Source organism: Bombus huntii, unplaced genomic scaffold, assembly GCF_024542735.1.
Source record: "Bombus huntii isolate Logan2020A unplaced genomic scaffold, iyBomHunt1.1 ctg00000062.1, whole genome shotgun sequence".
NCBI lineage: Eukaryota > Metazoa > Arthropoda > Insecta > Hymenoptera > Apidae > Bombus > Bombus huntii.
In genome coordinates, this window is record NW_026099323.1 from 960,575 (window position 1) to 986,758 (window position 26,184).

At 40.5% G+C, this 26,184-nt stretch overlaps 2 protein-coding genes and 1 long non-coding RNA gene across 8 annotated transcripts; 1 reads left to right on the plus strand and 2 right to left on the minus strand.

The window, feature by feature from the left end:
- Positions 1-189: 189 nt before the first annotated feature.
- Positions 190-14,374, minus strand: LOC126876044 (katanin p60 ATPase-containing subunit A-like 2). Its single transcript, XM_050638971.1, has 5 exons — positions 14,321-14,374; positions 1,597-1,667; positions 983-1,180; positions 591-879; positions 190-414 (listed from the first exon to the last, which is right to left on the minus strand). Exons 3-5 carry the CDS (start codon positions 1,063-1,065, stop codon positions 205-207), a joined length of 582 nt encoding a protein of 193 aa, XP_050494928.1. The 5' UTR covers positions 1,066-1,180; positions 1,597-1,667; positions 14,321-14,374; the 3' UTR covers positions 190-204.
- A 2,236-nt stretch (positions 14,375-16,610) lies between these two features.
- Positions 16,611-23,728, minus strand: LOC126876042 (omega-amidase NIT2-A-like). 3 transcript variants are annotated; one of them, XM_050638968.1, is made up of 4 exons: positions 23,685-23,728; positions 18,856-19,040; positions 18,293-18,461; positions 16,611-17,239 (listed from the first exon to the last, which is right to left on the minus strand). In XM_050638968.1, exons 2-4 carry the CDS (start codon positions 18,937-18,939, stop codon positions 17,226-17,228), a joined length of 267 nt encoding a protein of 88 aa, XP_050494925.1. In that variant the 5' UTR covers positions 18,940-19,040; positions 23,685-23,728; the 3' UTR covers positions 16,611-17,225. The 3 variants fall into 3 exon arrangements, 2 of the variants coding, with proteins under 2 accessions (XP_050494925.1, XP_050494924.1); XM_050638967.1 differs by lacking the exon at positions 16,611-17,239 and adding an exon at positions 17,658-18,018; XR_007693897.1 differs by lacking the exons at positions 18,293-18,461; positions 18,856-19,040; positions 23,685-23,728 and adding an exon at positions 17,303-17,420.
- LOC126876049 (uncharacterized) lies at positions 20,032-25,973 on the plus strand. Of its 4 annotated transcripts, XR_007693906.1 has the most exons (10): positions 20,032-20,515; positions 21,027-21,185; positions 21,244-21,425; positions 21,933-23,276; positions 23,687-24,431; positions 24,644-24,739; positions 24,816-25,094; positions 25,170-25,438; positions 25,522-25,620; positions 25,783-25,973. It is a non-coding gene; the product is annotated as an uncharacterized LOC126876049 (long non-coding RNA). The 4 variants fall into 4 exon arrangements; XR_007693905.1 differs by having other exon boundaries at positions 21,027-21,425; XR_007693908.1 differs by lacking the exons at positions 21,027-21,185; positions 21,244-21,425 and having other exon boundaries at positions 20,035-20,515.
- The last annotated feature ends 211 nt before the right edge of the window (positions 25,974-26,184 follow it).

Below are 26,184 nucleotides of genomic sequence, written 5' to 3' on the forward strand. Positions count from 1 at the left end.
CCTTCGGCGGGTGAGCAGCGTCCCACCTGCTCCGGATACCGTCCCGGCAGACGAAAGGGCTTGGAAAGGGCCCCGTTCGACCTGAGACGAGAGTGCCTCCTGCGGGCGATTATTTGAGGTAACCGGTACTGTGTACCGAGTGCGCTGGTTGGGCGTATCCCAACTCCGATGGCTTCTAGGGTTGCCCGGGTGCTGTATACGATACTAAATCTCAGGAAAGTACCCGACACCAAGAACCAGACTACATGTACCAGGTGGGCCGTACAGCAAAATACCTTTCCAGGGGGAAAACGGGCCATCAAAAAAGATAGGATACTTAAGGGGATACACAACGGCCTCCTTAACAGCGGTTTTACATTCTTCTAGGCCTATAACGTCATCCCAATGTACATTTAATTTGTTTACTACGATCTCCTGTGACGATACAAAGATAAAATGGCGTCTTCTCTATATTAAGTAAGTGTTACGTAATTTGATATTTGAAGCGTTACTGAAATCACGTCATCGTCGATATACGTTGGACGGTTTATCGACGGGAATTTTATCGTTTAAAAGCTTTACGATACGTATATTAATCGAAAATAACTTACGCATGAGACGTCCTCAGCAATCTTTCGTAATTCCGGATTATCTGAATAAAGCTTTTCAATGCATTTCAATATCTTCGATAGCATGGACTGTTCCATTGGGACGTTAAATAGCTCTTCTGATGAACGTCCATCACTCTCATTGGGGAATATTGACGTCACTGTCATTGCGAGATTAATATCATTCGTATTGTCATCAGTTATCTTCTGCTGTAGATTCGTCTCTTTCACAGGCTCACTTCTCGCTTGTTTACTAACAGATTTGGCTTTTGTCTCAATACTTCTACAAACACTGGATCATATTGTAATACGATACGTTGAATTTGATATGTCGAATACGATACGTTGAATACGTTGAATACCGTTTAATATCGTTAAATAATTTAAATTCTTACGTTTTGCTTGCATTTGTCACTTCCCTCGTCATTTCCCTTCCAGTTATTTTCTTACACAATATGGGATATTTTTGAAATTTCATCTTGTAATAATTTTCATACTCTGCAACGATAATTTCCAAATCGATGTTGTCGCAGACCCGATGTTCGGGAGATAGACGAGCTTCCCGGAATAATACATCGCTAATGTCTATATATCTAAAAAAATGTAGTTTTTAATTAATTATAGTTTTTAACTGATTAAAAATATTTTTCGCAATGACTGAACACTATAAGATAACCATCAAACAACTGTTTTATCTCTAGGTAAGACAGGCAAAAGAATGTATTTACTATATAAATCCTCGAAGATAATTTCTTGTCTTCTGCTCTTTAATTTCCAATTTTTAGATGGATAAGAATAATTTGAATTTATATTTCATATATTTGTTTATAACTAGTTAATCTACATTATCGATTGAGTTATTCTTAACTACTGAATTACCGATGTCGAATTTTCAAATTTGGTTTCGCCTTCTCTTTCCACGATGTCCACTGATTTCTATTTCGATTGGTCACTGACACTATTCAAGAGAATTGGAACTAGGGATATATTTTAATTATAATATACTCACCCATTGTGTTCCAAATAATCACATACAAGGTATAATATGTTCCGATGACGTTCCGAAATACGACTCTCCTCCTAATATAATTATTTTTTCATTACAATAATATAAGTTTTTTCATGTAATTTTTTGTTACATTTGCGAATTCAACGAGTTACACATGATTTTTCATGAAACACGAACGTTAAAAATATTTGATACAGCCTAATTATAAAAATTGGTAGAAGCAAAAGTCATAGGTACTATGTGCGAGTATCGCATGAAACGAACAGCTATTAAGAGAACTGCAGCAATATTACAAATCAAATAACAAAACACACTCGTCTGTGACGTGGAAATTCTAAAATCTAAAATCTAGAATATTCCTTACCTTTTTTCGCAGATTATAAAATATCTTATTCATACTACCTTGCATCGATAAATCACCGTTCATAGTGACACTTTCAAATCGCCTATCGTTTCTCAATGGATACGAGAATTTCCGTTTATTACTTTAAAAACAACCCGTCCATTGCGTTTCTCTTAAAAAATTCTTTCAACTCTGTTGAAAACCGAGCATCAAACAAGAGACAAACGATTTGTTGTCATGGAAATGTTTGGTTCACACATAAGCAACGCACAAATATAATAATAGAATAGCTGAGTGTGTGTACTGTATAGTAAGATGGATGCAACATGGAAATAGAAAGAGAACACCATGTATAGATACTTCCTGTCCTTGTTTAATCAGGCATGCACACTAGTGGACACTGACGCTGCTCGTATACCGCTGTTACATATTTCCTGTACAAGTGCGCGTCATTAGACAAGGACGGAACATCCTCTCTCTACTTCTCTATCGCGCTTTTAGTTCGCTCACGCGCTCTGTACTTATATCTATTACATTTCCTCCATAAGCAGCGGCCGTGCAGTGACTTACAAAAGTTCCGAACGGTTCCATCCTGGGCGGACGGTTAATTGCGTTCTGTACTTCGAGGCAGGAAGGTGAGTACAGAATCGCTCCTCTTAGTACTCTTATTAGAAGTGTTATCATCGAATATAAGTTTTTTCAATAAATTCTTATCGTTTTACAATCTTTCTAGAATACAATGACGTCAGCAATCGATCATTTTCGCGAATTTATTGTAAATTAATTGGGGGAATATCTGGAGTTCTTTATCGGTTTCGACTGTAAAATCAGCAACTATTCGAATTTTTCATTCATAATTGTGACATTTTCGACTCTTCCGTTGTCAAGACCCACTTGAGAGATTTTTGGCACGTTCCATCACCCTTGTTAAACGAGTGCACATTGGTGGATATATTGATTTTAAAAACCAATACGTGTACGAGATTTATTATCTCACTGGGACAAAGAAATCCGTTTTATTCGCGAATTTTCCGTGTTTCTTCTTAATTTTCGTGAGTGTCTGGCGCGGAGCATTATTTGAATGAACTTTTCATCGTTCAGATTATATTTCGTTTAAAAAGATTGAAATTGATGTCGAGAAGAAATGAAACAAGGTGCTCGGGTATTCTTTCGTTTCCCGGGGAAAGAGAAATATGAAAAAAACGGTCGTTCTTCCTTCTGCCATTTTCGTCCATTACCAAAATGGTATGACCCAAGTGTCCCGGGCCGTGAATCAATCAAGCGAATTTTGAATAATTTTTGAATAATATCCAGTTAATAATTTGTGAAACAAATTAATTTCATTTTATTGTTGGAAACAAATTAGTTGGACTTTTCTTTCTTTAGCAGTTTTTGCCAGAGTTGACCTGACGTGCTACTTCAATTTCCATCTTCGCTTCTCGAAACTTCCAACGTCCTTGGTGTTGGAGTCTCCTTGCCCAGGTGAGTACATAGCTTCTAGATACTCGTCGCTGTTCATCCTTACGAGCCTCTCGAGCTTTAGTTGTCAATTGCTATCGTTAAAGGAAGAGAAGCTCGCGACAGATGTTATCGAACAAATCGTTTATTCTCGAAAAGTTCGAACTTGTTCGTTGCGTTTGAATATATATGGACGGACGCTATTTTTCATGACATCATCATGATTTGTCATGTCGTGAGTATAGCTTCTGACTACCATATGTTTGTGATTTATGTGAAATTTGACCACTATACCGTGATAGAATAATATTTCCAATGAATTATAAATATTTTACATTGTGAATTATAAATATTTGTTACAAATTATATCGTACTTGAGGTGAAAATGAACCATATATCTGCTTATGGAATATGAGGTAGTAAATCATTCGAAACATAATAACGATTAATTAAGCACATATACAATAACGTTTACGAATGAATATTGCGAATTATTGTATGGCTTTAATGCGGTATTTAATGTTTTGATTGCGGTCTTTGAAATGGTATCATAGGTGCTGATATAATATCGCGCGAAAAAGGAAAGACCAGTGGTTAATATTGCAGGTGCACCAGTGCGTTGCGCTCGTCGAGGGTGGTTTTGACGCTGGTGCCGAGGAAAGGCGCAGAACGTGTTCGATCGACCCGCGAACGTAGCCTATTTTTTTTTTTTTTTTGTACGTGGAGAAATCCTCATGGACACTCCGCTGCTGCAATAATCGCGTAACAGCAGAGTAGTGTCGGACTCCTACCGACTAAAACTCCACGATGACCATCTTATGCGCGTGATAGGGGTGCTCCAGGAACCTCTTATGAATTAACTTCAGTTGCATCCCCTTCTCGCGTTCTCTTGTTCGAGCCGGCTATTGAGTGGGCGTTAGGGGGAGGTCGTTGCCCCTAGTGCTGTCACTTCTTCTGGTCGTAGTCCGTTGGAGTGGTGGCGGGGCGGCTCTGGGTCGTCTGACTGCCATCCTTCTCCATCGTCTTATCCTGCAGGGGTGAGAGTTTTTCTTTCTCTCCCTTTCCGCTCGCTCCTTCGCGAGCATAACTCGCTCGCAGAAGAGGCGGACGGCCTCGTATTCCTGTGACCCTCTCAACATCGCTTCCACAATCGCTGAGGGGGTCCACGTTTCTCCTATGGCGTGCCGCAGGGTGTAGCGGGGCAGCTCCCACGCCGGACGGAGCTCCAGGGTGTGCTGCGCTGTGTCCCTGCCCTCTCCGCAGTGGTGGCAGATGTCTGTCGTCTCTCGCCTTATTCTCTTCAGGAACTCGCCGAACACGCCGTGTCCGGGGAGCACTTGTGTCATCCTGAATGTGAGTGGGAGGCCGTGGCGGCTCCTCCATGCCTCCCAGTTTGGTAGGACCGCATCCGCGCCTCGGTGTTCGCTTCTCCCGTTGATCAGTTGGGATCGCCACAGGTTCCATGTGTCCTCCTCGGCGGTTCCTGTGTCGTTTGGAGCCGCCTGCTCGGTGGGGTCTTCTCCCGGGTGCCATTCTCTCCGGCGGGTGTATCTCTTTTTGAGCGCCAGCGCCCGCAGCTCCCACGGGGGGGGGGGACGCGGCTAGGGTGGACGCCGACGCGTGAGACACCGTCCAGTATCCCCTAATGATTCTGATGGCGGTCACTCTGTGCAGCCTTCTCAGGAGCAGAATGCTGCGACGGCTTGCCATCAGGTCGTCCGTCCATACTGGGGCCCCGTACATCACTCGTGACCGAACGACGCCCTCGTAGAGTCGACGCACCGCGTCTCCGGCCCCGCCGATGTTCGGTAGTAGGCCGCACAGGGCATCGGCAGCCGCTGACACCTTCGGGATCAGTGAGTCGAAGTGCGGCTCGAACGTCCACTGGCTGTCGATGGTGAGTCCCAGATACTTCATCTGTGACCCCACCCGGACGGTTTTACCTGCCATGTTTATGCATAGGCCGGGCGGTGGTGTCCCTCGCCTCTTCCTGTCAAAGAACCAGGTGGCCTCCGACTTCGCAGGGGAGACTCTCAGGCCCAGTTCGTTCACGGCACGGATCGCACAAGCCGTTGCGATTCCGCCAATGCGCAGCGTCTCGTGCCAGCCACGACCCTCGACCAGGATTAGGGTGTCGTCCGCATAGCATACTATGGCCGCGCCTGGGGGTAGTGGGCATCGTAGTACCTCGTCGTACGCAACGTTCCATAGCATTGGGCCCAGCACCGAGCCCTGCGGGACGCCACGCTCGACGGATCGCTTTTCCTCTCCTTCCTTACTGGCGTAACACACCCACCTGTCGTCGAGGTAGGCCCGGATCAATCGGACGAGGTAGTTGGGAACCTCGAAGTGCTCCAGGGCCGTCACTATCCTGTCCCATGGCATGGTGTTGAACGCGTTGACGATGTCCAGGGAAATCACCAGCGCCACGCCTTTCCGGGAGACCATGTCCTCCGCAATCGCTCGTACGCGTCTGACCGCGTCAATCGTCGAGCGCCCCTTCCGGAAGCCGTACTGGCTTTCGTGCAAACCTGGCACTTGGCCCGCTATGTGTCGTTCCAAGCGGGCGGCGACTACCCTCTCGAGTAGTTTGCCGACCTCGTCCAGTAGGCATATCGGCCGGTACGCTGACGGCGAGGTCGTCGGTCGGCCCTCCTTATGGAGCAGGACCAGCCTCGCTGTCCGCCACGCCCGGGGGTAGACTCCCTCCCTCAGGCATCTTGTGAAGAGGTGCCGGAGTCTGGGGGCCATGACCCCCATCACTTCCCCCCAGATCCGGCCAGGGATTCCGTCCGGGCCCGGTGCCATGTTGCGGGCGGTCATTCTTCTGGTTGCCTCCCATATCTCCTCCTCTGTGACTTCCCAGTCGTCCCTCCATTCCAGCGGTCGTGTCGTTTCCCGTGGCCGTTCCGCCGCTCTGTTTTCTTGTGGGGGAAAGAGCGTTCCGGTGATCCGCGTCAGCAGTGCAGGTTCTATTTCCGCCGTTATCAGGGGGCCCTTCGCGCGCAGTTTCCGTGTCACCGTCCTGTATGGCCTCCCCCATGGGTCCGACTCGACTGTCTCAACCAGTTCGGACCAGGCACGGTCCTTCGCTTTTTTAATTTCCCTCTGTAGCGAGCGCCGTAGCGCGCGGCACGTCCGGTAGCGCAAGGAGACTTCTTCTTCGTTGCGTCGTCGCCAGCGGCGGGCCCTTAGGTACTGTCTTCGGGCCCGGCCACATCTCGTCCTCAGTTCCGCGATGCCGGGGTTCCACCAGTAAACTTCTCTGCTTCGCACCGTGCCTGGTGTGGCTCGTGGCATGGATGCGTCGCAGATTGCTGTCATGGCTTGGCGGAGGTTCTCGGCCTCCTCTTCCACGTCTGCTTCGGTCGTCGTTGTCGAGGCCTCCCAGCTCCAAGCTGTTGCTATAGCAGCCGCCCGGAGTAGGTCTTCGTTCCTCTCCTTTATTTTCCATCTGGGTGGTGGGCGCGCGTGCCTCCCCCTCGACGGGCCGCGCCCGTCGTTTGTCGTCGGCATTCCAGGTCCAGGTGCGTCCACCTCCATGAATATGTAGAGGTGGTCCGACAGCGTCTCGACCCCTTCGGCCACTCTCCAGCCTGAGATCCGCCTGAATGCCTCGGGGGAGGTCCATGTTATGTCAACAATGGAGCTCACTCTGCACGTCACGCAGGTACTGATCGAGCCCCTGTTCACTAGCAGAAGACCAAGTCCCGCGGCCCAGTTTGATAGCGTGCGGCCGCGCGCGTTGGTCCTGGCGTTCCCCCATTCCGTGGAGTGCGCGTTGAAGTCTCCCAGGACGAGCACTTGTCGGGGGAGTCGTCGCCTGACGCAGTCGCCAACTCCGTCCAGGAATTCTTCGAACGCTGCCCGTCCGCTGTTGGGTGACACGTACACCCCCACCACCATCATCCCTGCCCACTCGACCGCGGCGTACCCGTTGCCCCGTTCCAGCAGGGCTCCGTGGGCAAACGCCCCGGGCGTTGATGTCCACGTTCCCTTCTTCGAGGGGGCGCAGGCCGGTCCCCCCATCCTGTGCACCGACGGTGTTCCAAGCGCCTCGCAGAGCAGGCATTTCGGGCTCGCAGTAGTGCATGCTCTCGCCTGGTGCCCTGGTTCGCCGCATCTGAAGCACAGGTGCCCCTTGTCCTCCTTGGCGGTGCAGGTCTTCCCCGTGTGTCCTATCCCAAGGCACCTGTAGCACTGTAACGGTCTCCGTTCGATGGCTTCGACCTTCGCCATCAACCAGCCTATGGCGACCTTTCCAGCCTGGGCCAGTTTCCTCACTGCACTGGCAGGGCCTCGTATCCATACGGCGCCAAGTCCGTTCCGGGCGGGGCGGATTTCTCCCAGCCGGATGTCCTCCGGCTTGCAGCCGCTCTCCCTTGCCAGGGTGTTCTGGATTTCCGCCTTGGTGGCCGCTATGTCTATCAGGGACACCCTTGTCTCCGCGGCTCGGAAGGGGGTCGCCACGCGGACCTCGTTCGGGTCCAGAGCCCGCGTCAGCTGTGCTGCGAGCGCTGCGGCCTTCTCCCTTCCCTGGTCCTCAGGGACCTCTAAGATGACACCTCCGGTGATGGTCTTCCGCATCCTCATCGTGTTGATGCCGAGCTCGGACAGGGAGACACTGTCCTTGGCCGCAGCCAGCACCTCCGCGTAGGATTGGCTCGATTTGTCCGTCAGGGTGATTGTTACCGCTGACGTCCGCGGTGCGCGCCCTGCCTCCCCCTCTTCGTGTGTTCGCCGATCCACTCTCCGGAGTTTTCCTCTGGTTCTCCGCCCCTGTCTCGGGGATCAGCTTCGCCGGCTGCTTCCTCCCTGCCTCCTTCTTCTTTCCTCTTCTTTTCCTTCCGACGGTCTGCCATTCGGTGTCCGCCAATCGGCCTCCCTTGGGCGCTGGGGCGCTTGGGGCTCCAGGCTCCATCCCTCTCGTGTTCGCGACAGGGGCGACCTCCTTTCCTTCTCCTTTTTCTGTTCCCTGCAGTTGTTCCTCCAGTCGGTGCAGCAAGGATCTCATCTCCTCTACTTGGTGCTCGACTGCAGCGAGACGCGCCCTGTAGCTGTTCTCATCCGCGGTGGGGCGCGAGGCCGGCTCTTTTCGGAGTGCCTCTACCTCCGCCTCCAGTGTTGCTATGCGTCCTTGCGTTATAGCGAGTGCGTCGGTGACAGGGTCCGTTCTCCTCACTAACTCTGTCACGCCCGCGGTGATGGTTCTCGCCGCCTCCTTCAGGGTTTTCCCCTGCGTGACCTTGTGGCCGCGGGGCGCCTCGGCAGCCCTGGCCACCTCGGCAGCCCGGCGAATCAGTTCGGCTCCTATGTCCGCCGTTGTGGCTGATCTCATTTCTTCAGCCGGGTCCGCGGGGAGTTCGGGGGATTCGTTGGCCTTCCTCCTCTTCGCTCGGGGTGCTTCTCTGGCGGGGGTTTCCTCCTCCTCTGTTGCTTCCTCAGTCCATATTCCCTCCTTGTCCAGCGTGAAGCGGGAGGGTCCCTCCTTTGGCGGCATCGCCTTCGTCATGCTCCTGGTGCTAACGTGCGGCGGCTCCGCAGCCAGTTCCGTTTCCCTCCGTCCCCTGGCGTTTTCCTCTACCTCCTTCTCTTTCGCCATGGATGCGTCCGTTTCCCCGTTGGGCGGGAAATGTCGCTCGGTCAGCACTTGCCACTCTGCCAGTCGCTGTCACTTTCAAGTGGTCCGCGCAACGCGCTTCGACGCACGCGCCAATATGGCTGCGTCTGGGTAGTTCCTCGAGTAGCCCGTGTAGCGGCGCTGTTGTCACGCGTCCTAATATGGCTGCTCCACCGTCCTAACCTCACACTTGTTGGTTTGGTTTAACTCCTCCTTGTCCAGGCAGGACTTCCCGTATCCACACCCGTTTTGCGCTCACAGGCACTAGTCCTCCACTCTGGTTGCCTCCCTTGCCCAGGCTCTCCAGTTTTCCGGAGATTTCGATTACGCTCGCAGCTCCGTCCTCTCTACGTCTGCCTCCCATGTATCCCCACCACTTTTTCCCGCGAACGTAGCCTGTGCTCATACTGCGACAGAGTTCGTTTCAGTTGGGCTCAGTCGCTGTTTGTCCGTCGACAGCGTATAGGCGCGTTGGCCTACGATTCCTTTTTTCTTCTTGTTTCTTGCGAACTCTCTCGCAACAGCCGTTCTATACGTACGCCGCCAGTATATCGCGTGATCATCGTTCCCGTTGCTTCCCTTACCCTCTCACGTCCTTCGAAGGAAACCTCCCTTTGGTTTTTCCTTGTTTGGAGGGAATTCATCGCTCGGACACATGGACTGCGAAGCACGAGGGTTGATCGAGGCATCAGCGTGATGTACTTTTCAGGTTTCATATTTTCTCTATGATACTTTCTAAGGAGAATTTGGAAGATATACATTTTTAGGAAATAAAGGTTTTTATGGAGTCATCGATAAGTTAGAATTTAATTAACTCTCTTATAACAGGTATTCCAATTTTTTAATATATAAATTTAGTTTCCTCTATGGTGTTAGAGAACATAATGCGGGCATTTTATGATATAACGAATATATTCGTATATATTTTAGTTTATTCATTCGTCAAATTTCCCTAGTAGGCCGGCCTGCAGCTCACATGCAGCACTTAGTAAAAATTTGTTTTGTTAGAGGTTGGCCATTCTTCTTGCTATAAAAATATCGTGATGTCATATCATATGATAAAGCACCTTCTGAAAGCTAGATGCTCGATAACGAGCCTAATGATTCTGGGTAGTTTGTAATGTCAAGCTTTGAATTGGCGAGATCGCTCTGCTGTCAAACCGCCGTCCAGCAGCGACCACATTCTTTAACCACGTTCAAGGGGTATATCACGCTACAGAAACCATCAAAGGGTTTGCAAGTTAGTTGCCTTTTAGAAGTGGGGCAGTTGGTTGTTACATGTCATCCGTAGTTGCTGGCTGTTCTCCTTAGTCGCCATACATCATAGAGACGACAGTTATAGTCGCCAGTTGTCCTTGCTAATGGTTGCTTGTTGTCGCTAGTTAGTTCTCGTTATCGTTATGTATTCCATCAATCACGTGAAATTTAACGTATGGGATTTTATTCTTCTTTATTCTTTCTGTAGGGAGATTTTTTAAGACGAGGAAAATATAGAATATTTCAAGACGACGGTAAGGTTTGAATTTAAATAACTATTTTATGATACAACAAAGTGGAAAAACGATTTAATTTTATAAAGTTTAAGGTAATTTTTTAAAAAACTTCGAATTTAAAAGATTCAAATAGATATCTTAAACGTAATTAAACCCTCCATATCGTAAGAAATTAAATGAAATTGCGCAAGAAAGTTAATACATTTAATGTATTATTTTAAACATTTATTTAAAAACATTTATTTAAAATTTAAGTGTAGGCGTTGACGCGCGCGCGCCATTCGAAGCATTTGTCAGTTCGTTACATCTGCGGTAAAAGTTGTAACTACGAAGAAGCTTAGCACATGGTGCGTCTCAAGACGACAGTAAAAAGTATTAAGAGATTTTTCGAGATTTTTTCTTTTAAGTTTCCAAGTACTTTTTCTATTTAACTTCTTTTTTTTTGCATTTTCTCACAATATTCGATAAATAGAGACGAAATATGACAGTTCTTAGTTCGGGGATTTATTGGTTCGAAAGTTACTTCAAAAGTGTTTCTGGAGTTCGTGCGGTTAATACTTTTAAACTACTGAGTACGACTTATTCCGTATGGCTGGACAAATCTTTGTTGATACTGTAAGCGTAACTGGTCCGGATATTGTCTTGTGGAGATAGAAAAATACACGAAGTATTGATTGAACTACATATTTTTTTAATTCTTTTTTAATTCTTTTAGTTCTTCATATATTGATAATAGAACGATATTCCGCTACTTTGAGCACAATATAGTAATGTTTAAATAAATAATAAAATTTACGCATTTCGTCTTCATGCGTCGATAAGAAAATGCAAAAAAAGTTAAAGAAAGATGATGCGCAGACGCGAAGTTTAGTCAGCAATAATATTTAAAACCTCTAAAATATATTGTACACATTTATTTGCAAATAAGCTCAATGAAATTAAACTGTAACTGTGTTTCCAATAATGTCTTCGATGTATTGCTCGCCATTATGTCGGATTAACAACTCTAAGTGATCGACCTGAATCACTAAATGGCGGCCGTGATTTAGTGGTATAGCTTTACATATGACGGACATCGCAGGCGCTTGTAAGACGTCCATTGTGAAACGTTTCCAATAGCACCGTTTATGTGATGGTGAAATCTGAATATATATATCGCTGAAATATATATCGCTTATCACTTGAGTCTGACACGATCGTTTTTAAATAGAATCACAATTTTTTATTCCTTACAAAATCAGTCTATAAAGATTATGTGCAAATAAAATAGATAAATAGATAAATGGTTGTACAAACTTATAAAACAGATATTACAAGTATATCTAAATAAATGATATATTTATAAATTGTAATATTTGATCTAAAGTTTAAATAAATAAAAGAGATACTCGTGACTTACAATAAAAGTATTTTTTTTCAATTTTTAAACAAAGCAAAAGTGGATAACAATTTTTCAAAATGTAAAAATCAACACAATGGTTGGTTTCTTTAATTAATCAATAACGTTTAAAGTTAATTAATGTCCAGAGTGGTTTATACATTTTGTATTTCGCCGTATTTCAACGTTCGATGTGTAAATAGAACTTGATGCCTGAAATATCGAAAAAATAATTAAATCCGATCGTTCCGTCGAATTTGCAAATTGTATACTCGTGTAAAATCGAGTGCGCTTGTGTATGCTGATACGAAATGTGGTAGTATATTTTTCTTTTTTCGATTATCGTTATCACTTTTTGTGTGGAAAAATTAATTCCGTGAAATGGAAGTGCAATCAATACGGTTTATCACGAAATAATAGCACAACGACGGTACATATTGGTATTGACGTCAGCTTCACAAAATTTCTCGAGTATCGCGGTCGACTATTTGGGTTAAGAATTCATTTTCAAGGTTCTACAAGCACGAGTATCTTATGGATATGAAATTTTCAGTGTACATTTTAATAACCATATTTCATATTGCATGCTGCGGTCCAAGAAAAATCCGCAGTTAATATTCTGCTAATCCCTGCTGCTTTTAAAGACCATAAGTAAGGTCCGTAAGGTCGTCCGTAAGGTTTAAAAGATTTCGAGTAGATTTGTATTACGTATTTTATCTTCTAATTTTTAAAGAGAGGGTCGTGTTTAATTAATTGAAAATGACGAAACTGTAATGGGACATTATTATCAAATATTAAACGTGGTTCCATTGGGTACTTTTATGGTCTTTGCGAGATATATATGCATTATACGTTGCTATTAGCAACGCGTAGCGATGAACGATGGAGAGCAGTACCTTCGTTATCTCGTCTCGGTTGTGTACATATCAGTAATGCACAGTACTCGTACTAAATATCTTACAAATTCCATACAGATTTTCAGATTAGTTTCGAATAATACCAACACGACCATGATAGTCACAGTACAGTATTAAATAGTGCCACTATGCATAATACACTCCTAAAATGTTTCTACAATATATTTATCCGAATATTTTTGTCAGCTACTATATCCTAACCACGATTTATTAAACAATATATAGATTTAAAAAAGAATATATAACGACATTACTTGTTTAGGCTAGATTGGTTTAACTTGTATAGTTTTAATAACTGTGTAAGGTCAAACAAGAACTTATCGTTAGTTTGGCGAGATTTGATTACACGAAGCAACATAATTGCTTTGAAACTCAGGACAGAAAACAATGTCAACCGGTAGACGCGTTTGTCTGGTGAACGTGTAACGCGTGAATAATAGATAGCGACAATCACGCGAACGCTAGTTACAGCTGACTTGGCTTACATTGTAGCATTCAAACTAGAGTATACGAGCCGTAAGCGCTATTGAAAGTTCAAAGGCCGACTAGTGAGCTTCATCCTATCTCATTTTTTAATCAGGCGATGGATCGACGAATCGTATTGATTTCGAGGATTATTATAGTTCTGTGGCAATTTTAAAGCGTGGTTTGTCTAATCTTGTCTCGTTAGCTACAGACTCTTTGGCGAGCAGCCTGAAACTTGATCCAGTTTCGAGAAAATGAAAAATTTGTCTCTTCTCTTTGCTTCCCTGTTCCTTCTTTCCTCCTTTTTCCCTTTTTACATCGCGTTAAGACCCGTTAAATAATATTGACTGCCGTGGACGCTGGCTGAGGAGTGCACTTTATAAGTAGCTTTAAAATCACTGACGTCGATGAGGACAAAGGTAAGTTAGAGGGTCATTTATCTGAGCTGGTGTTATTCGACCTGAACTCTGCAGCTTTTCAGAGCTTCTTTCGTTTTTCTTTTAAGAGCAGAGATGTTAACTGGTCTTTTGTTACGTGTAAGAAGTATGTACTAAAGCTTATTTAGCACCAATTGGTTGCTCAAAGTCGAGATATACATACTTATATTATATTAATACGTTACAGAAGATTACGCGTTGGTTAGCTTATGAGAATTTATAGTGTGTCACAGATCACAAAAGCAGAATGACTACTTTTTCATAAACGATATATGTATATGAATTGAAAGTTTAACTATTACGCCACATACTTCTCTCGATAAACGTCGTCGAGTGCATATTGTTAAGGAATATTAGCCATTTGAATTCAATAGTTTCGAAGAAACTAATGCTTCTGTGAAGTTTTTGCAGGCTGTTAATTTTTTATTGAGATACTACAAAGTTTGAATAACTTCGATTAGAAATAAAAATCACATTACATTAACGCGTAGAATGTAACGTAACGTAGATAATGTAAATATAAATTATATTACAAGGAAATAATACGGGTAAGTAATGTGAAACATTCTGGTTAAAATTGCATCCTTTGAAGGCTAGGACACACAGTACTTACGAAGTAGATTAAGTACCAAATGGGGTACTTAAGAAAATTCGTGTTGTCATTGTTTAATAAACATCTTTAGCTAATAGCTTTCTGCAAAAGCTGGTTTAAGTTATGCTAGCTTATTCCTTATTAATTGCAATTATATTGTTCGTATCTCCTAGAGGATTAACAATCCATTTTTATAATGGATAATAAAAGTAAATTCCTATTAGGTTGTCCCAAGTTTCTTTCGTTTTATAAAGAAATGACAGATGCATAACATATTTTGTTTTATGTTATTCTATATTATTTTACATTAAATTGGAAAAAGGTGGATCACACGTAATTCAATAAAATAATATAAAACGAAAAATGTTGTACATCTATTACTTTCTTATAAAACGAAAGAAACTTTTGGAACAACCTAATATTTCTCTACTACGACGCTTTTACAGTGCTAAAATATTTGATAAAAATGTTAAGAAATTCTAATATTGATTTAAGCGTATAGATTTATCTGCTCTTCATATTTAATCAAACAGAAATTGTTAATTATGATTTCCACTTAAAAGCGGATTGCATATTATGAGGATAAATTATCAAATTCATCTCTAATATAGACATTAGAGAATCATTCATAGCCGCAATCCTGTTTACCGCTAACATTCCTGGTACTCAATAATTCATTAGGTGACTGCTTTAGCCGCACAGAATACACCTACAAATAATTAATCGCGATTAATATTCCATCGACTTTTGAAAATCCCTCATGTGATCTATTTCATGCGATGAGAATACGTATAAATTGAGATTGCGATCGACCATCCTCAGTCGGATAAATCGAGTGATTCAAATTATAACACAAAAAAAAGTTAAAACTAGTTACATTATCTTTTTCAATTTTTATGTATTATTTGGCGGAAGAAACTTTGGTAATTGGTAAGTAAAGTTCACCTCCTTAATGTTAATGATTTTAATATGTTATTAAGCTCAAGGTTCTAAGGAATTTTCTATATATATATACATATACATAACTGTGTGCGTATATGTATAATATACGTATAACAACCAAAGTTCAGCTCTCAAGTGTACGCAAAACTTTTATGTTCATTTTACGCTATACCAGTATGTTTCATGAATTTGTTTGCTAACAGTATCGAAACAAATAACAAGCAGAGGACGAGCTATTCATGAATTGTTTTGCCAGCGTGTACGCTCCCAATATTTTCTATTTGAGAAAACATACTTGTTGCTATTGCAACTACAAATATTTTTACAGTCGACGCTTTTGCCGTGAATCATTGGCTAACATGTAAAATCGAGAAAAAACATGGTTTATTGTGATGGAAATGTGGAAAACCGCAAAACAGATATAGAAGGGAAAATAAAGGAAAGGAAGGTAGGGATAAGTAGAAGCTTGGGGCCAAGTTTAATTCACTGAAACCGAGCTGCTTGTATTATCACAAAACAAAATTGCCAGTACGTCATTTCCGTACTCTCGTCCTCGCGAAAATGGTTTTGCTTGTTAAGGAAAAACGAAGAGACAGGGAAGAGAGGAAAAAGCAGACGGAGAGCGCTTTTAAAAAGCTGGCGAACCGTGTGTCACCACAACGAGACACGCGATGCTATTTGTCGCTTTAAATTGTGCCGCAACTCGTTTTTGAGATCTTTGCCAGGGGCGCGTTAAAACATGCTGAAAATATATTTCTGGCTTTTCTGGGGTTTAACTGAAATATGACAAATAACGTTGTAAAACATATGTACTTATGACTTACAGAGTAATTGAGTGTACAAAATATATAGTATACAAAATAGCCAGCGATTTAGGGCTTTAAAAGATCAAAAGGAAAGAAAAGGAAAGAAAAGAAGAAAGATAATATGTTGTGGCAGTCTAAGTCGATCTAAGAAAATAGATAAAGGGAGGGAGGGGCAAAGCTAGTTAATCTGGAAAGAATCCAAGCGTCAATTTCAAGCATTTACAGAGAATCAAGCGGGCTGGTTAAAGTCGTGAGTTGAGCAATTATCCCGCGTTAGGTTCAATCAGGTTAGTCCCACGCGAAATTGATCCAACCATGCGAAAACGAGTGTATTCTGATTTCTGTCGCAGATACTTCTGGCTAGTGCAGTACCTACACGGTGGTTGTTGAAATAGCCGCTTCTCATCTATTTTCCGCAGCGCGGACATCATCCTTTGATCCCTTACGACTAACGAAGTTTTCGAAGATGTACGGCAGTTTGAGATTCTACTTGAAAATGATCATGATTGCGGTCTGTGTGCCGTCTGCTCTTCTTTTTGTCCTTCCGTTAAAGACTGGTAAGTTGATACTGATTAATTATGCGATCGAAACCATATATAATGGCTACAAAAATGCCGCCAATATAATATTCCTTCTTTCTTTTATCTGTCTGCCTCTCAGGTCGTTTTACTAATTACAATAAGTAATTTCGACTTCTTTGCGCTCTCTTTTAACGCATTCGAGACCGAAAGAAATTCATATCAGTCAGTAGGCAAGGGTATAATATACATATTTTATATATAACTTATGTAGTAATGTATATATCATGTTAATTTCATATTTTTTTGCGTTAAAAGAGAGCGCAAAGAAGACGAAATTACTTATTGTAATTAGTAAAACGACCTGAGAGGCAGACAGATAAAAGAAAGAAGGAATATTATATTGGCGGCATTTTTGTAGCCATTATATATGGTTTCGATCGCATAATTAATCAGTATCAACTTACCAGTCTTTAACGGAAGGACAAAAAGAAGAGCAGACGGCACACAGACCGCAATCATGATCATTTTCAAGTAGAATCTCAAACTGCCGTACATCTTCGAAAACTTCGTTAGTCGTAAGGGATCAAAGGATGATGTCCGCGCTGCGGAAAATAGATGAGAAGCGGCTATTTCAACAACCACCGTGTAGGTACTGCACTAGCCAGAAGTATCTGCGACAGAAATCAGAATACACTCGTTTTCGCATGGTTGGATCAATTTCGCGTGGGACTAACCTGATTGAACCTAACGCGGGATAATTGCTCAACTCACGACTTTAACCAGCCCGCTTGATTCTCTGTAAATGCTTGAAATTGACGCTTGGATTCTTTCCAGATTAACTAGCTTTGCCCCCCCCCCTCCCTTTATCTATTTTCTTAGATCGACTTAGACTGCCACAACATATTATCTTTCTTCTTTTCTTTTCTTTTCTTTCCTTTTGATCTTTTAAAGCCCTAAATCGCTGGCTATTTTGTATACTATATATTTTGTACACTCAATTACTCTGTAAGTCATAAGTACATATGTTTTACAACGTTATTTGTCATATTTCAGTTAAACCCCAGAAAAGCCAGAAATATATTTTCAGCATGTTTTAACGCGCCCCTGGCAAAGATCTCAAAAACGAGTTGCGGCACAATTTAAAGCGACAAATAGCATCGCGGGTCTCGTTGTGGTAACACACGGTTCGCCAGTTTTTTTTTTTTTTTTTTTTTTTTGATATCGGTGACTGCCATATTCTCTTGAGTTTCCAAATCGTAAAGAATCTTTCCCCAGGGATTGATCAACTGTGTATGTCCCCATGCGACGTAACTTGCTTAAGGAACACGAGCCGGTGATATGCAGGCAACGTATAATTGATTATCATTCGCTCTGAAACGCTGAAGTAATGACCAGTGCAGTGGTCCAGTGGTCATATTGAATGCCGCTGGATATATCAGCATTTGGCAACCTAACCCAGAGAAGCAGGAAATATGAAGCCACCGAATACCAATTAACTTCGTAGTTGCGCGGTTCACATTCCATCATTTCTGAATATGCGAGGACAGTCCTCTTATTGTGCTTTTAATTCTTTTATTTGTTTCATTTTCAGCAAATATACTGGTTTTTTAAATTAAGCTTCTTTTTATACAGAGTTACAGATTATATTAATTTTATATAGAATATATTTAAGAAAGATATTTAATTTTTTGCTAGTTAAGTATTGATCGATTAAGTTACCGTACCTTTGTTCCGATAAATGCGTGCCATTTCCTCGAATCTAATATCACAGCAAATGCCAATACCTATTTTGCAGCCCTTCACATCGAACGTCGTTAGGGAGTTACCAGGACTGAGTGAATCACTCTCTCGAAAAGTAATCTTATTAGGAATGTCGATGTCGAATAGATGTACCTAATAACATAAAAATGTGGTCGCTAATTCTATTGCTGCAACTTTTGTAATTTAATATCAAAGTTACCAACTCCTAAACTTTAATTATTTTTTATTTAATAACTGACAGCGTTTTTATCACTTTCTTTTATTAAAAAATCTTATCATTTAATAATGTTTAAAAAGGAGAAAAAATAAGTATAATAATATTTTAAGTATGTGAAAAATTTATATTACACATTACAACAAAAATGGGCGTTTCCCGTATCATAACGTTATCTATAAACCGTAAATTATAGAATTGGTTATAGTATACGTATGTACATATGTATATTCCTAAATTATTCCTAGATAGAGTCACTTTCTTCGCCCCAATATTTTCAAATTCAAAGCCATAAAGGAATATATTACTTACCTTTCGGTGTTTTGCTATCAAAGTTCCATCGGGACCCCAAATAGTACAGGTATTGTACAATTTATCGCCCTCTATTTCAGGCATCGTACCACCAACTACATAGATGTTGTTTTCTTTAGCTGCGTTCGATGAAGCAACGCTCGTTTCACCATCAGGAATACTCTCGGCGTATTTTCGAAAGTACTCTGCATTGCAATATTTCAATTAATGAAAAATAACTGTCTTTTGTTCCAACCATAAATTAAATTGAAATGTTTGTCAGTTTTTTATTTTTTAAATTATTAAAATAACTAAGTTTTATATTTCGACTTAATTAAATATGCAATTACTTAGCTAATAGTATATATAATAAATTGTTTCTACGGGTTCAAAATGAAAAATGAATATTTAGAAATATTTAATTACGACAATGCTATTTGTGTTAGCATCAGTGGCTTGTTACTCAACGACTTTGCTAGTACTTTTTGAAACATAAAGTTAGTTTTCAATTAACACTTATACTAGAGGCGGAATTATAAATGCAAAATAATTGATAATACTAATTTATAAGTACCTAATTATTAGTATCTTAAAAAATATATTTATACAAAAATCACGATAATCATGAAAATGGAGAAATCCTATATTCTCGAATCAATTCACAATTTATTTTGTATATTAATTAGATTCCGCGCTCATCAGTACGTACTCACTGGCGAGATCGAGAAAATGTATCGGCAATTCCTCGTACGACCAGAGGATCGGAAATATCAAAGGATATTATGGCGCAGCGCGAGTGGAGAAACAGAAACATATGAGCTTAACACTGTAATACTCTTATCATAGAAATAGAAGCAGTCCTCAATTCCCGCCCGCTAACTCCTATCTCCACCGATCCAAATGATCTCCTAGCCCTCACTCCCGGACATTTCCTCATTGGCGATTCATTAATGTGCTTACGTGATCGAGATTTCAGAGACATTCCATCGAACCGACTCTCCAAATGGCAGCATATCCAACAGCTTAAACAACATTTTTGGAACCGCTGGCATAAGGAGTATTTGAACGAGCTAACCAACCGCAATAAATGGAGCAAGGGTGGACACAGCATCCAAAAGGGCACAATCGTCATCCTCAGAGAGGACAACGTTCCCTCCATGCATTGGCCTCTGGGCCGAGTTATCAAGGTTCATTCAGGCACCGATGGTGTCATCCGGACAGCTACAGTTCAGACGGCAAAGAGCATTTTGGATCGGGGCGTCAAAAGGCTTGTCCCACTGCCAATTCAACCCGATCTCGAGAAACCCGAACAACTAGCCACCGAGCCGAAATAAGATGGGAACTTCAACCACACCTCGCTAGTTTGATCGGTACCCTCTCAACGGGGGGAGAATGTTACGCCATGCGGCTTACCATAGGTCATATTCTTAACTATCGATCGCGGCACTATAATGTCGCAGACGGATCGTCGCGTCTGCCCGGCAAACAAACATTGTAGTGGCAAGCGCATGGTTCATTAAGCAGGGCGACTTCCAGAAACGTCGACTCGTGGCCCGTATTTTACCTCGCAGTAAAAGAATGTGGCGTGATCCGAACGTAGTGGGGGTCGCCTTCCAGAAAAAACGAAAAAAATCGAAAGGCGTTCAGAACTTTTCGAGAAGTCGAACCGTCAACACATGTGGTATGTCGCGCATTACTTATCAACCAAAACGCAGTTACATTTTTTTTGTTCCATTTATATCTTTCTAGTTAATAAGTTGTTGAAATAAACATTAATTTATTTGTGTTAATTCTGTGGAATTTCATTGAACTACCCTTATTATCATAATCGAAATAAGGGGATCGATCAGTTCGTGGCGTCGATTATTTAATCGTAACGGGAACTTACAACTCTCGTTGACGTGCTATCTCGCGATCGCGTCTCTCCGCGAACGGTCGAAACAAAATGATTCACTAAAAACTGTCCTGAATTCCTAAGAATTTATTTACCGCAAAACTGACAAAGTGTTTATTTAAAACATGAGGTTGAAGGTAGTCCTTTTCTTTCATTTCATTCATTTTCATTTTCTTTCTTAAGTATGGCTAACACAATATCTAATCAATTAAAATTTTATATTTTCACGTGAAAAGTTTCTTTAGATAATTATTATCAACATGATGACTAACTCTTACGGATTAATACGTGTCTGTAGGGCAATCCGGTGGACTTGATCGGCTTTTTACTTCGAAAGTTGAGTAATCGGTGTCGCTTTCTTACGCATCTTTGAACTGTATAAATGTTTTAAAATTGTTTGATCCAGAATGTACCACACCGGACAATCAAGAAGGCAGGTGCCTTGACTACAGAAAATGTAAACCTCTGCAAGAAATATGGCAGATACAGTACCGTACAGCCACCGATTTTTATAGACGATCAGTGTGCAGATACCAGGTCAATGTTACGATCGTTTGCTGTCCGAACGATCCAAACAAAGAGAAGAGAGAAATTTTAATAAAAACTGTGTATAAGTATAAGGCTTTGCGACCACCATACTGTGGTTTTAGCAACGTCTCTCATAACAGGGTGGTCGATGGTAAACCAGCTGAACTTGGTACGTTTTATGTCTTTCTTTCCGATTAATAATAAGCCATTTACTGCAAAGCATGAACTTTAAAGGCATTAAACAGCACATCAATGTACATTTCAATTAGACTAAATAATAATGCTATGATTTTATCGGTAGTAACTTTACTTATTAACTTGAATTATTTCTTTCTTTTACTTCATGTTAGGAAGAGTATCTTTTTGCTTGAAATAAAAAATTGATATAGGAGTAATAATATGGATAGAGATCAAAAACTGTTAGGGCAGAAATTACACGTTTGAACTTTATAGTTCAGTATAGTTCAAATAGAAATTATATAGAATTATTTAATAATTTGTATTCCACTGGAATAAAAATTTAATTTCTGTCTTTATCAAATCTCTATTTCAGAGTATTTGTACGTATGTACTTATCGTCTGCTGTATGATCGAATATCGAATAGGTAATAATCGTTGTTACTCGTTATGTGAGAAAAAATTATGTATATTCACAACTATGACTATTGCATTTTAGGCGCTTGGCCATGGAATGCTGCATTAGGTTTTCGTAATCCCCGAAACCCAGACAAACCACTATGGAAGTGCGGAGGTTCCCTGATATCGGCTAGGCATGTTTTGACCGCAGCACATTGTGCACATATGGATGGAATAGAAAACATACACAAACATAATATTGCCATTCTTAGATTGGTGGAGGAGGTGCCATTTTCGAGTAAGTCCTCAAATATATATATATATATATGCTATTGAGTATTGCTGAAGTATCATATCCTGAAATTTCTTACTGTACACATATATTGTGTCATAAAGCGTGTACAATTCTTTCTCATACTTTTGGTCATTCGTTTCCTGCATTTTCATTTATTTTTTTATTTTTCAGGGTACGTATATCCCATTTGTACGAAAGAGCAACTTCGTCGGCTATAACCCCCTTGTTGCTGGATGGGGAGCGTTAAGATATAGCAAGTGATATCAATTTTATAATAAAATTAAACAGTTCCAGTCTTAAATATCTTTCTCATTTTCTTCGTAGGACGACCACGACCTAATGCATTAATGGAAGTACAAATGCCAGTGATTAAGAACGCCGAATGCAAAATAGCTTATTCCAAATTTCCTAATGCACCTGATATCACTGATGGTATAATATGCGCCGAACATGCTCAGGGTGGAGAGGATTCTTGTACGGTAATTAAGTTACAGAGTTACTACAAACTATACGGTATCTGAAGACACGTCAATTCGAATTAACATCAAATCGACGTCTTAAACATTAAAAATAATAGATAAACACAATTTAATAGTTTTGCCCACTTCTCACACCTCGTTATGGTATTTAATCTAATTTCCTTCTAATCTTAGTTTTGCTCAAAATACATATAACATGTACGTTATAAATTGGAGTATTTCAATACACAAATCAATAGAAGATTATTACTGTATATAAGTATAATTTCAATGCAATTCGATCGATATATTTCAGTATCTTTGATTAAAAATTTAACGATCCTTTCAGGCTGACCGTGGCGGACCACTGCTGATACAACATGAATTAACCTCGTATTTAATAGGTATTGTGTCTTATGCTTATAAGTGTGGCACAGCTGGGTATCCCAGCGTTTACACTAGGGTCACATCGTACCTTGACTTCATTCTCCAAGCGATGCAATAATATGATATTACTGTTCCATAAATATCATTGTGTAAAAAACGTAAAGTTGGATTTTCTTATTGTGGAGATAAGAAACAGCTCAAATTTACATTGTTTTGTACGTTACAAATTATAGGCTTAAAATGTACGAAATGTAACTTTGAAACGACACTAATTTTTTACGCACGATAAACCTCCACGACTTAGGTATGTAAAGATGATAAACGTATATTAATTCTATAAATTTGGTAATAATAAACCAACTTTCTGAGAAGTTCTGTAAATTTCGTTTCTGTTGTATCAAGAGAATAATGGAATATTCCACTTAGATCGTATACTTCTTGTACGTACGTACAAAATTTTCCGGCTAATCTAAAACACTTCATAAGATAGAGAGCTTCTGGAAATTCGGACACAGAGAGTGCATAAAATACAAGATAAGTCTCGTGTCTTTCAAAATTATTTTTTATTCGCTAAAAACGTCCTGTGTACTCATGCAATCACATGCAACCTCGAAACTTCACTTATTTTTTATCACTTTCCAATTCAATACACAGTTTCAGCATTTTTGACTATATGTAAGAGAAATTTCCATTCAGCCAAAGGTGTACTTACAGATTATAGATTCCTATACGACTCTCAGTAAAAATTTATCCGCACTCCAGATAGTTAAAACTTCTGTCGACCGTATTGATCCATCTGCACTCTTCGTATGACGTCAATATCTGTTCAGTGCTGCTGCGCAGGTTTCTTTGTGTTACGTCAATTCGTTTGTGACCGTTGCGCGAGTAATGGCGCTTTGCAATGGTGATTTGCAGGAAAACAGTGCAGGATGCTGTGATTCGTTTCTTGTGGTCGGAGGTTATGTTTGATGCCTATATTTATCAAAGATTTAATGCACATTATGGAGAAAGTGTTTTGTCACGAAGTGTGTTTGAATGGGCACAAAAGTTCAAAGAAGATCGCACAAGTGTTATGAAAAAACAGCTGGACGCCCGTCCACATCCACGATGACAACATTGAACGTGCTCATGAACTTATGCTCTATGGAATAGACGAGTGACACTGGATAATGTGGCAAATCATTTGCAAATCAGCCACGGCTCTGCTTATGCAATAGTGCACGACAGATTTGGATTTTAAAAAGTTTGTGCGAGATGGATGCCGGAAAAGCTGATGAAAAGGTGAAGACGACGATGCATTCGTGGTTCGCAGCTCAGCCCAAAACATTTTTTAATGAGAAAATATAAAGGTCCTTCGGCAAATGGACAAAGTGTATACAGAAATCGAGTGATTATGTCAAAAAATGATGTATGTCTTTTTTGACAATTGCTTAAAATAAATTCTACACCGACAGAGCGGGTAACTTTTTACTCACCCTCGTAAGACACTTAAATTTCCAATCTCTTATGATGAATAAAAGAGCTTATACTATTAAATCTAATTGTATTTTGTTGCATGAGAGTACACGTGTATGTGATGTACATTACCTTTATATCCCCTTGAACGCTTCAATATTGCGCATATATACTATATTTTGTACAGCTTCTATAAAATTTCGTATGTTTGTTTAGGCTGTTAATCTAGAGGCTGGAGTACAAAGAAGTGGCACAATGATGTGGGCTGATGACATTTATAATTATCAAGGAATCACCCCTACATTCGCTCAGGTATATATCGTTGACTATAATGTATTTAACATATATGATTGTTAGAATATTAATAATTAATTTTTAATTCTATCAGAATTTTAATGAAACTGTCCCTTGGGAAGGAAGAACTGATACCTTGATATCACGGTTTGTACATCCTATATATACGACAAATTTTAGAACCTTATATAACGAAGAACCAGATCGTCGTGGCCATGTGATGTGAATAAAAGGACTTGAATTTGATGATATTTTTATAATGTTAGATAACATAACTAAGTATCTTCACAGTAAGATAGGATGACATGGTTTACATGATCTTAATGTTGTTCACTCGAGTGATGATATTATAAGGAAAAGTGTAATATCACAGGTAGGATGATTCATAATTTAGAACTACTAACTCATGTATGTATTAAAAATTAAAGAAATATATTAAATTTTATAGGATATTTATGTTTAGTAACCAGTAATTCAGAGATTGGTATTCATGGTTACTATAACGAGGCTGTAGAAACGCACCCTTTCTTCTTTGCAAATGGTCCTGTATTTATGTCTAAGCCGAAACTGGAACCTCTGAATAATTTAGATTTATTCTTGTTATTTTCTAAAATACTTATCTACAGTATACCATAAGGAATGATACCGTATCGCACCTAATCAAGTGCCTTAAGAAACATCAACAGGATATCACAGTAATCCCTTATCGACTGATATGTAAGTAAAAGTTATCTGTCATTGTTATACACAATTATGTGTTAGTGTTATACACAGTTATTTATCATTTTCTATTAATTCAGTTGTAGCCACTACAATATCTATGACACTGGTAGTAATTATGAGAACAATAATGATGTGTTCTATAAGAGGAAATGATGATTAGGAACAAAAACTTACAGGTAAGTCAAAGTATATGTTATTTGCCATTTGAAAAGAAAGTTACTAACTTGGAATTTTTTGATAAATAATAATTGTGCAAAATATATTGGATTTCAAATTTGTCAAAAATTGAAATTTAAGAAGCATTGTAATAATATAACATTAATATTTTGATTTTTCAGGAGATATCATGCGGTGGATGGATAATATGTAAAAAATATTAAGCAGTATATGAATTTTCATATTGCGTAGAGATAACAAAATGAATTTTAAAAAATGTCGACACGGTAATAAGAAATAGCATCGTGACAAAGAATATATAAAGACAGTTTCATTTTTTATAAATAAAAATTTGTTGTTCCAGATTTTGAAATACAGTGAAACGTTTAATTAGTATCTTAATATCTTTAAATAATTATTATTTTAGAATCAATTGTAATTGTATCATACGTACTTTTGAATTCGTGCAAGAACATATGTAATTTTGAAGTAGTTATTATTAGGAAACTGTTAGACGCGAACAGTATGCGAAAAGTTAGTATGCAGTGTAATAATTATCAATCAAAACACAAGAATTAAATTCT